The following is a 12,240-nucleotide window of genomic DNA, read 5'->3' as shown; positions in this document are numbered from 1 at the left end:
CTCCCACCAGCCCCCGGGCACACCCCTCTTTGGCACGGTCGGTTGGATCGCTCACGCTCCATCTATCCCTCGCTCTCCAAAACAAGCCGGACTTGTTTGCTGCCAGCCCTCGCCCGTGTGTATGGAGGGGTTGTGTTTTTTTAAAGTACAGCTGTCTAAAAACTGAATGACAAATGTGGGCGAGGCCCAGTGGGGCAGGACCACAAATAGGGACAGGAGGCATCTTTCTGCTCAAGTCTCCTGGTGGCGTTTTGGTGTGCGAGACCCAGAAGGAGGAAGGACAACCCGTGGGAAGCATGCTTTTCTCTGGGGTACTCTTGGTGATTGGAATCGGCGTCACAGCTGAAATAGGTAGGGATGTTCCTTGCCTTATTCAATTTATGGCGACATTGATTTATTTGTAAAATGCATTTTTGCCAGAGAGAGAGAGATCGATCACTAATAATTCAACATCAAGAAGAACTTTCTGACCATAAGAGCTGTTCAACATTGGAACAGAGAATACTGGGCTCTCCTTCCTTGGAGATTTTTAAGCAGAGGTTGGTTGGGCATCTATCATGGAAGCTTTAGCTGAGATTGCTGCATTGCAGGGGCTGGACTGGTGGCCCCCAGAGCCCCTTCCAACTCTATAATTCATTGATTCTGTGATTCGCTTCAGGACGAGCTACAACAATTTAAGAATGCAATGCGAAAACCAGTTTTAACAAATGGCTGTCAAGAGAATAGCTTGAGTCCTGATATATGTATATCTGTGGTGTCAAAGGCTGTGGTCTGGAAGTGCGCATTTAAGATACAATGGAAGGGACATAATGCAGGTGTTCAACACACTTCTGTGGGAAGGGAGTTTCTCGGTTTAGGGATTGCTACAGAGAATGCCTTCTCCCACCCACACATTGCAGCTCCTGAATTTACAAAGACATTTATTTGTTGGTTTTATTTGTAAAATTGCAGACACCTCTTAATGTTAAAAGGTTGCATCCAACAAGCCTGTGCCACTAATGTGACTGTACCTTAAGTTCTGCGGAATATAAATTATACAGAATATATTAGGTTGTTGATAAAGATAATTGTAATAGCACAATAAGACTAAACACATCTGTATTCCAATGTATGGAAATGTAATTGAGTATTTTTATTTTATTTTTATTCTCATTCATGTTTTTTTATATAAATGATTTTTTTCTATTATAAATAAATAAATAAAAGTTCTACACAAAGTAGACTTTTTGAAATTAACGGGCCATGGTTTATTAATTTCAGTGGGTGTGCTCTTGTGTAGGACTAATGTTAGAAATACCCCCACCCAATTTTTATGTTTATTTTAAATCTCTAAGCAGTTTACATAAAATATAATGGAGCGGGGAGTCAATATAAATTAAGAAAAGAATACAACAGCAGTGTTCAGACAATACTTTTGAAAAACTAAATAAAACAGTTTAAAACTATATAATAGATAAAACTGAGCAATTAACAAAGACTTTGTAGCCCAGCTGAAGTTAAGAAAAATGCAGCAAAAATTGGACTAGTTTATATACAGTACATGCTTTGGTTGGCAGTGTTTTTATTGATGCCTTTTATGATGGTTTAATGTTTAATCTCTTTGTGATGTTTCGCAGGAAGCAATTGAAAAATGAAACAAATAATAGAATGACAGCTACAACCTCTTGTTGATAATAATAATAATAATAATAATAATAATAATAATAATTTTTATTTATACCCCGCCCTCCCCAGCCAAGGCTAGACTCAGGGCGGCTAACAAGCAATTATAAAAACAAGTTGAATGAAGACAACTTAAAAACAAGATTAAAATATACATTAAAATATTGAAACATTTAAATGCAGCCTCATCATAGGAGGAGAAAGGAAAAGGAAAGAGGGGCAGGGAATCAAATAGAACCCTCCCTCCTCCCCAGATTTCCCCTTACCCAATTGGCACACCCCCAGGGACATGCCATCGGTTTGGAAAAGGTGGCAAAGAATTTTGACCTCTTGAGAAAAGATTAAAATAGAAGTGGCAGGGTGGTATGTCTGTTGATGTGGGGGCGTGAAAACTTTGGGGAAGTGGTGGCTAAGATTCCAGAGGAGGATTAACTTTTTCATTTAGAGAATAAGCCTCGGAAAGGTAGACGCTGGATTTCTCTAATTTATGCCTCCCACAAAATGCAGTACATTGTTTTAGTAACTTAAAGGGTGGAAAGGCAAGGCAGGGGTGGGGGGAGGCAGTTAATGAGGCCAGTAGACCGGGCATCTCTCTCCCCTCAACCCCGTTTTAGTGGAACAAGTCCTTAAACAAGCCACATACATTTTTACAGTCCTGGGTGAGGTGTGCTAAATATTCTATCCTCCATTAGGGAAAGGGAATTTGCAGGGAGGGCAAACGGTAGACGAGTCCCTTCAGAAAATATGGTGAGAATTGAGGAGTGGAATAAACATGCTTTCCATAGATAACAGTATTGCAGATTCATAGAAGTGTAGAGATAGAAGGGATCTCCAAAGGTCTTCTAGTCCAACCCCTTGCAAAATGCAGGAGTCACAGCTAAAGACAGATGGACACCCAACCTCTGTTCAAAATCTCCCAGGATGGAGAATCCATCTCCTTCCAAGGGAGCTCATTCCATCTTCGAACAGCTCGTGCCGCCAGAAAGTTCTTACTAATGTTTAGTCGGAATCTCCTTCCTTGTAACTCGAATCCATTTGTTCTGGTCCTGCCCTCTGGAGCAGCAGGAAAACAAGCCTGCTCCCTCTTCCACCAAACGGATTATCATCTGCACGAACTTTTCCTGCATAGCTGTCCTGGGGCTGCAGAGATGGAGTACAGGATCTCTGCCATCAGCCAGAAAAATAAAGACATCTGGGAATATGCCTCCCGGGAAGAACCTAACGACAAGGGGAAGAACACTCGCAAGGACATCAGAACCTCAGAAGCAGTGCTCGAAGTTGCATTCTTTTCCTCTTCCCTCCCAATCCGTTTTTCCTTTTGTGCCATACCCTTCAGATTGTAAGGCTGAGAACAAGCACCTTATTATCGACTGCTGCAAGCCGCTCTGGGAAACTTTCTGCTGAAGAGTGGGATTACCCCCCAAAAAAAAAACCTTTAATAAGCAAAATGAACAACTCGCTTCCTTTTCTCGTTGCCTTTCTCTAGTGTCGGTAGGATATACGCCTCGCCTCACTTCCAAGGACCTGGCCGGGAAAATCACTTCCTCCACCTTCACTTTGGAACAGCCCCGTTGTGTCTTCAACAAGTTTGTCACTGCCACGGATGAGATATGGCTGCTGGTCGCCCGCAGCAGCGGTACGTTATGTGTAATTGGTTGCAATTATATCCCGCCTTTTTCTCCATGGAGCTCTTTTTTTTTTTGTAAATCAATTTTTATTGGTTTTTTCACAGTTAACTACAAAAGACAAATCCCTGCCCCCAATCCCCATTCACAAACACCTTTCAAAACCTTATCTTTGAAGTTCTTTAAACCTCATGACTTCCCTCCATTCCCTCTTCTGGTTCCTTATATTCACAAAATTCTTCTGCATTTCTATACACATATTTCATCTCTTCTTCTTCTTCTTCTTCTTCTTCTTCTTCTTCTTCTTCTTCTAATTTTATCCAAATTTTGCTGATTGCAAATGTGCGGTTACACATATACAATAATTATTTCACATTATTTTTCCTAACTTTGGCATATTGAAATTTCACTGGAAGGCAGCTATCAGTTAAATCAGATTTAAAATCCAGCTCACCTACCTCACAATCTCCTTTTAGTCTCAGGGGCTGTAATTTCTGCCTCACTTCAGCCACCAAGGCATTCCCAAATGTTTCTTGCCTGCCACCCATGCCATCCATAGTTACTTCTGGCTTTCCTTCCAGAAATTCCACCAGTTCCTTTACAATTTTTTCTCTTACGTCCTCCCTCTCCTGTTCAGGAACCCCATGGAATCGTAAGAGATTTTCTTTTTGTTGCATCTCAAACATTGCCAGATCATCCTCTATTGTCTCTTTCTGCCTTTTAAAGGAGTTCATGCCTTCGTGTGCTTGCACTATTTTTGCCACATTGTTCTTGTTGGGGTCGCCCAGCAAGGCCTGGCGAATAATCCCTTTTTTCTTTATTGCCCTTTACAGCGGCAGAAAACTGCGCCATCCTCAGATCCCCTGAGGAGCTGCCCTATCAGTCGTTCGAGAACAATTCCTGTTACATGACCCTGGGCACTGCCCCAGCAAACTACCCCTGCCCAGCGGAAGAAAGCAGCAAACTCACTGTCTTGCGAGTGGGGAACGAAGTCGGCTGCAAGACGGATCCCGCCAGGCCAGATTGCAACGGCCCCCTGCCTGAGCCAGGACCCTACAGGTGAGTTACCTGTGTCAGGTGATTCCCCCACCCGCCACTCAAAGTTCTGATAGTGTCTCTGTTTTCTGAATTAAACCAGTACTGCATTAAAGTACTGTCTATATCTGGGTTTGCTTGTTTGTTTTCCATTTAGTGCAGCTGTCCTCAACAGGAAGCCTTGCCAGGTGTGGTTGGACTCCAACTCCCATCATCCCTGATCATTTGCTACACTGGCTGGGGATGATGGGAGTTGGAGTCCAACGACATCTAGAGCAGTGGCTGCCAAACTCCCCACCAACAACACTACCACACCGGGCCTCTTGAAAATGGCCGAGGGTCTTGGAAGACAACTTAATGGTCCTATTTTTCTCCCAGTAAATCATTGTTGACATGCAATGGCATTTGATGGCTGACATGTAATGGGACGGTTCAGTACGCTGTTAGAAAGTTGGTGCCACTTTGAATCTATTTTGGTCTGTTGCTATTTCAGCTTTTCAGAAGTCCTACATTATCACTTTTCATTTTCCTTATTAATAATTTTGATTGCTTTATCTTTTTTTGTGTAAACAGCCTTGAGGGTTGTTTGTTTTCTGCAATCCAGCGGTGTATAAATTCTGTGAAACAAAAAAAAAAAATGAAATTAGAGCCAAATCTATCATATTTGTGCTTTCCGGGGAAAAACACATGAGGCGTTCCAGCCTGTGGGAGTGGGGGGTTACCTAGGGAGAGTCTTGAGGACTGGGAGGAGGAGGTGTCAGAAACTGAAGAGGCAACAGAGTTTAGTGAGCAGGAAGAGGCTGTGGCAGTGAGCAGTCTAGGTTGACAGGCAGAAGAGGAGGCTGGAGAGGAGGAGGGCAAAGAGGCAGAGATGAATCAAGCTGCTGAAGAAGCCAGGGGGTCTCCCCCTCCTACTGCGACCAACTCACTTCCCCCCTGGTCTCCCAGAACCAGAAGAGGTATGAAGAGGTCAGAGCAAAGGCAGGCACAGCAAGGAAGTCTCAGATTGCTTGGGGGAGGAGAGGAGTCTTAGAGAGCTGTGGGAAGTAAGGGACATTCAGTCCTTATAACTGCCTCATTGGGGCAAAACCTACTGGGTAGAATTGCTGTGATCACTAGGCCTGCACTGTTTTTGTTTCTTGAATAAAAAGCTAATCTCACTGACACTGGGTGTTTTATTGCTGACCTACCCCTGGCCCTAGCTCCTTACAATCTCCAGGGAGGACTCAAGGTCCCCTTAACTTTCTTTTTTTAAAAAATATTAAATTTTCTGAATTACATTTCATAATATTCATTTAAACAACCTTAAATCAATTACTTCCCTTCTTCTTATGTGGTTCATTTTGCATACCGTAAAGGTAAAGGGACCCCTGACCATTAGGTCCAATCGTGACCAAGTCTGGGGTTGTGGCGCTCATTTCGCTTTACTGGCCGAGGGAGCCGGCGTACAGCTTCCAGGTCATGTGGCCAGCATGACTGAGCCGCTTCTGGCAAACCAGAGCAGCGCACGGAAACACCATTTATCTTCTCCTTTCACTTTGACGTGCTGCTAGGTTGGCAGGAGCAGGGACCGAGCAATGGGAGCTCACCCTATTGCGGGGATTCGAACCGCTGACCTTCTGATCGGCAAGTCCTAGGCTCTGTGGTTTAACCCACAGCGCCACCCGCGTCCCTGCATATTTTACATGAACTAAACCATTCAGTAATCCATTGTTACATCCATCAGAACTTATTTACTCTGTTGAATTTATCTTAATGCCACCAGTGTTTTTAAATGAACACAATTTTCACTATATATTCAGTAAACATTTTCCAGTCTTCTTTAAACGTGCATTCTTCTTATTCTCTTATTCTAGAAGTTAAGTCTTCAAGTTCTGTGTATTCCATCAGTTTAAGTTGCCATTCTTCTTTGGTTGGGACCTCCCTCGTTTTCCATTTTGGGGCTAACAAAACGCGGGCTGTGGTAGTAGCATACATAAATAGCCTCTCTTTTTTTTTGACACCTGGGAATTTCCCTCTGAATTATCCCCAACAAAAAGGACTCTGGTTTTTGTTTTGTTTTTTGGAAATGTACTTTTAAACTCCCCCCCCCCAATTCACTGTATACCATATCCCAATACTCTTTTACCCTTTTACAAGTCCACCACATAAGATAAAACGTACCCCCAACCTCTTTACATCTCCAACACTTACCTGATTCAGACTTACACATTTTAGCAAGTCTACTCAGAGTTTAATACCATCTGTAAATCATTTTCAGGTGCCCCTTATCTCAAACCCTGAAGGGAGATGCTGCCAGCCAGTGTCAACAACCCTGAGTCAGAAGGACCAATGGTCTTTTTCAGTCCCAGGCAGTTTCCTTCTTTCCTTTATTCATGTGACTTGGAAGAGGGTATTCCGACTCCATCAAGTTCTTACCTTTCTCTTCTCAGAGTGAAGTTTCTGGCCTTTAATTCCGGAGGCCCCACAGCAGAGTCGAGATGGTCGGATCCCATCACGCTGATCCAAGGTAAGTGAACAGGACCTGCTGGGTGCATTCCACACCCTGCCAAGCATGTTGGAGACCCCTCAGTTTCAAGAGGACCACAGCAGATGCCTTCAAACACCTCCCTATCACTGTGTGCGGATACATGTTTATCACTAGAGGGCCGAAGGACTAGGAGTACCTGGTTTGCCAACTCTGGGCAGGGATAGCCTGGCCACTGCAGTCCATGCTTTGGTAACCTCAAGGCTGGACTACTGCAATGCACTCTGTGTGGGTCTGCCCTTGGGACTGGTTCAAACGCTCCAGCTGGTGCAGAATGTGGCAGCCAGGTTGCTGATGGAGGTGGCTGGCCAGTAGCATGCAACACCTTTGTTAAAACAGCTGCACTGGTTGCCCATCTGTTACTGAGCCAGGTTGAAGGTCCATGTCTCAATTTACAACGGCCTGAACAAGTTAGGTCCAGAGTACCTGAAGGTACCTCAGGCTCGATCACAAAGATAATCTGCAGGAGCATTGCTAGTCACACCTGAAGTTGGTGAGGCTCATTTGACGACGAGAAACTGAGCCTTTAGTGTTGTGGGCCCAGTCCTGTGGAATTCTCTGCCACTTGAGATTCAGCAGATACCTTCAGTGGCAACTTCTAAACGCCTGCTGAAAACTTTTCTATTCTGCCAGGCCTAGGCACGCAATTACCATGTACTGGTGTCTATTTTTAACTTTTTTGTTTTTAACTTGTGCTTAACCTTTTTATGCTTTTGATGTATGATTATACAGTGGTACCTCAGGTTACATACACTTCAGGTTACATATGCTTCAGGTTACAGACGCTTCAGGTTACAGACTCCGCTAACCCAGAAATAGTACCTCAGGTTAAGAATTTTGCTACAGGATGAGAACAGAAATCGTGCTCCGGCAGCGCAGCGGCAGTGGAAGGCCCCATTAGCTGAAGTGCTTAAGGTTAAGAACAGTTTCAGGTTAAGAACGGACCTCCGGAACGAATTAAGTACTTAACCCGAGGTACCACTGTATGGCATTATTGCTGTAAACCACTTTGTTATACTTTTGTGATATAGTGGCAAGCATTTTTTATTATTATAAATAACTATTCCCCCACCCCCAGTTGCGATGCTCAGGAATCGGGCTCACCAACCTTTCTAGACCTCTGGTGCATATACGTATATGACACTGTGTATGCCATTCCTTCTAGTCACTTTTCAATAGAATGGCCCGTCTGACAATTACAGCTTTAAATGTATTCTCTTGTCCTTATCAGGGAAGGATCCCGAGACGATCGACACATCCCCTGAGCGGCGGAGCGCAGGAATGATTGCCATCGCCACTATCCTCTCCATCCTCTCTGCCATCCTGCTGGCTGCCCTCATTGCTGCCTTGGTCTATAAATAGTATGTTTCTATTTAGAATTGCAGAGGGAATTGACTATGGCCTTGCCTGAAACCCGATGGCTGTGTCACCCTGGAGTTAAGGGCCTTTGCTTGCCTTCTGCAGCTTGGCTTGCTTACTTGAGCCTTCTGGAGCATAGATGTTGGCTCCGACATTAGTCATGCCCAAAACAGAAACGAATGGAGATGGCTAGCACATTCATTTCAATGGGTCGCCGCTGAGTAGGACTTAGCAGAATGTCTGGGCAAATGTTTAATCCTATATTTGATGCATTTTTGTCTAGCAGAGGAGGAGGAGGCAATGTGGTGGGGAGACATCCACAAGGGTGGGTAGCAATGAGCAGAGGTGGCTGGATTTGCCATCTGAGGTGACTGCCTCACCTCATGGGCAGGCCAGACCCTGCCTTTAAGTAATACAGGATTTTCCCCAGTTTAATTGTGAAGTGTTTCTTTTTCATTTAACTGAGTCTACACCCAACCTTTTCCTCCAAAGAGCTCAAGGTGGTGTATACTGTTATCCTCATTTCATCCCCACAACGACCCTCTGAGGCAGGTTAGGCTGAGAGACTGGTCCCCAAGATCCCCCAGTTAAAGCTTCATGGCCAGGTGGGAGGATTTGAACCCTGGTCTCTCTCAGGTCCTCCTCCAGCCCTCTAACCACTACACCACCACTGCTTCTCCCACATCAGTGAGGTTGAGGCCCGAGCTGACCTTACGCGATCCTCACAGCCCATATTGACCTCATTCTTCCTTCTGCCATTCCTTTCCCACAGTTCGGACGTCTGCGGCAGCGCCGATATTGTCACCGTGAGGGATACAGCAACAATCACCCGCTACACAACCCACCATATATATGACCAGCCTGGCCGAAACTTGTGAGGCCCTCTGTTTTGGGACGATCTGTTGACGGTATCCATCTTCCCTTTCCCCTACCGCTGTGGCTGCCTCAATCCCTTAGACTCTCTCAAGGAGCTCCGCTGAGACATTTGGCCTCTGGACGTAGATCCCATTCCTGAGTCCCTCTTGGAGGAGCTCAGAGGAGTTGGCGGAGCGGAGGGAAGAGGAAAAACTGAGCGATCATCTGTGAATTACACACTTTGGGATGTTTTCTTCCCTGAAGATGGATTTTGGCGGCACCTTCTGCTCAAAGGAGAACCCGGTGCTACAGTGGTTTTGTCTTAACACATTGAAATAATTCCATATGTAAACAGCAGCAGATTTACGCTGTTCCCAATGAACGAATAAGTTTCCACCATCTGGGGGCAGCCTCATTTTAAAAGATGGGGGGCGGGGGCAGGGACAGAGCTTTCGGGGTTGTTGTTTTTCCAATTAAGCATCATAGATGTGGTGGTTGCAGGCAGAGTAATTCACCAAAGATACAGGAGAGAAGCTTCAGGGCCAGGGTGCCCCTCAATTAAAGACGCCTTTGTTTGATGAATGGGATGGGGTTTGTTTGAACCTGAAAGGAATATCTCACAGGAGAAAAGGGATGCACACCTTGTTTTCAGGCATCTGTGGGAGCAACAGGCATCTTCTTAAAAGAGGCTTTTGAGTGCCTCTTAGAAGATGGTGCCTGTCGGCTGGGAAGTCTGGCGGTACTGTTATTAAAATATAATCTATATTGTTTTAACCTGCTGTTGCCTAGTTAATCGGGGGCAGGCACCATTCAAAGCTGTGGAATGGAGAAATCAACGCAACCAAGGGTGTGCACTTCCAGGTATGGTTGGACTACAACTTCCATCCAGGGGCGGCCTGGCCCGTTTCACCGCCTGAGGCAAAACAGGAAGGTGCAGTGAGAATGAGGGCCCTCATTATCCTTAGAATCGTAGAGTTGGAAGGGACCCTGCAGATCATTTAGTGCAACCCCCTGCAATGCAGGAATATGCAGCTGTCCCGTACGGGGATTGAACCTGCAACCTTGGCGTTATCAGCACCACGCTCTTACCATCTAAGCTACCCAGGCCTTCACAGAGTCCAAGAGCATCTGAAGGACCACAGATTAGGCGCTCCTGGACGACACATTATAATCCTACACTTGGAAAACACCACACCATCAAATGGCCACCTTCCCCACAATCAAACAAGCCCAAGAGTCAAAATAATCAACCCATCCTTTTGGGGATTCCTCTACCACTTGGGCCAGGCAGGTGAATCCGAAACAGAGGGGTCTTTTTTTGGCGTCACACTTACAATTCTCCCTCCGCCTCTACAATCATTGTGTTGTCGATTTTGCAGAACATGCTAAGATCATCCTATGTACGGAAGCAGAAAGGCAACCGGTGTGTGTGTGTGTGTGTGTGTGTGTGTGTATTTCAACCTAATGGGTGGCAAATCCCCAACTACAGAGCCTAATTTCCTGACCCGCCCCAAAACATTTAATTTTTTTCCCGATTCCCCAATTTGGCAGCAGCAAAAAGGAGAAAAAGTGGACTCAGTACTGGCGTAGGTGGAGACAATTTAGGAAGGGGGAAGATATAGCCACACCCACTTTGGGCCACACCCACCACTGGCATGCGGCCCCCCAAGGCGGTTGGCCAAGACTGCATGTGGCTCTCAGGTCAAGGAAGGTTAGTTGCTTCTCCCGTAACCAGCCCATTAAGTATCGTTTAACTGAACGCAAACCATGATTTCTTCTTAAAAGACAACAGTGTGAGCATTCATTCGTATGCACAGTAGAACTATTACCAATTCATTCTGCACATTTTCTGTTCTTTGATCTGTTCCATCCTATTTCTGTATCAAATGGCTTTTTAAAAGAAAAGAAAAGCACAGGTGTTTTTTCATTAAAGTATATTTTAAAATGCAAATTTTACATAGGGTGGGCAGCATATTTTGCACATATATCTCGAGCACCTTGGATATTTGTACATTTCTGAGTCTCAGCAAAATTTGGAGAGATGCAATAACTGGCCAATAGCTGTGATCTGCAAAATTGGCTTGGTCCCCATTCCAACGTGGCTCATACGAAATCCTCAACCTTCCCTACTCTAAAGTGAGGAACTGCAGTATCAGCCCAGCACAAATGAAGCCTCCTAAAAGGAGGGTGTACACAATCAAGAAATAAGCCAAGACCCTTTGGACTTCCTGGAGGACCACGGCCACTACCCCCCGGCTTTTCTCCGGCCCAAACATGGCTGAGGCAATGCACTCTCCTAAATCACCATGGAACATGGAGTCTCCAAGAGTCCTGGTGGTTGAAAGCAGGTCTAGAGAGGACAGGCTGGGGTGGTGGAATGCCTTATCTTGATTTCCTTTCCATTAAATTTGCTGTTGTGTTCTTCCTGTGAAAAGGGAGAAAGAAAGGGATTTGGGTTGTTTTTTTACATTTTTATTTATTTACAATCTCAGAAGGCATGACACAAAAGGAAAATGGATGGGGAGGAGGAAATATGCAAATGTCTAGTTACAGGTTCTTTCCCCCTTTTTTATTTATAATCATAGATAAATAAGAGTAAACATGTGCACCCACCACCGGGACCATTCCATTGTAACTATCCAACCTCCCAAAATTTCAACACCTCTTGCAATTCCATTTTAACAGTACAAACACCCTCCATATTTCCTCAAAACAATTTCTCCTGTATATTCCCTGTCTTACCATAATGGCACATGTTAATAGCTACTGTATATCCCACACCTCTTTATACCATTCTTCCATTTTATATTCTGCTTGCCCCTTCCACTTCCTGGCTATAACAATTTGTGCAGCTGTCAATAAATTTGTGAGCAAGTCCTTCATAGTCTGCGAACCTTTCACCCCGTCGTAAATTGATAATAATGCTACCTCTGGACTTTCTGTCAGCTTTAACCCAGTGCTTTCTGATATCCCCTTAAACACCCTTTGCCAAAAAATATTGTACATATTTACACCCCCACCACATGTGAACGTGAGTCCTGGTTTCCTGTCATCCCCTCCAGCATAACACCGAATATTCCTTGTTAATTTGATTTACAGGCTCTTTTAATGAGCAACGGGTGGAACAATTCAAGGAGAGGAGATGCCGAAAGTTGCCCATTTCTCAACTGTGCTGAT

At 44.8% G+C, this 12,240-nt stretch overlaps 1 protein-coding gene across 1 annotated transcript; it reads left to right on the top strand.

Annotated features, from left to right (window-relative positions):
• Window positions 1-173: 173 nt before the first annotated feature.
• On the top strand, window positions 174-10,988 carry LOC309520114 (uroplakin-3b-like protein 1; the record flags this gene model as incomplete). Its single annotated transcript, XM_082201571.1, has 6 exons — window positions 174-351; window positions 3,149-3,298; window positions 4,121-4,346; window positions 6,755-6,831; window positions 8,081-8,210; window positions 8,981-10,988. 6 exons carry the CDS (start codon window positions 174-176, stop codon window positions 9,084-9,086), a joined length of 867 nt encoding a protein of 288 aa, XP_082057697.1. The 3' UTR covers window positions 9,087-10,988.
• Between the last annotated feature and the right edge of the window lie 1,252 nt (window positions 10,989-12,240).

This window comes from Podarcis vaucheri (genome assembly GCF_965113315.1).
Source record: "Podarcis vaucheri genome assembly, chromosome: 15".
Lineage (NCBI taxonomy): Eukaryota > Metazoa > Chordata > Lepidosauria > Squamata > Lacertidae > Podarcis > Podarcis vaucheri.
This window is presented reverse-complemented; position numbering and strand designations above follow the sequence as displayed.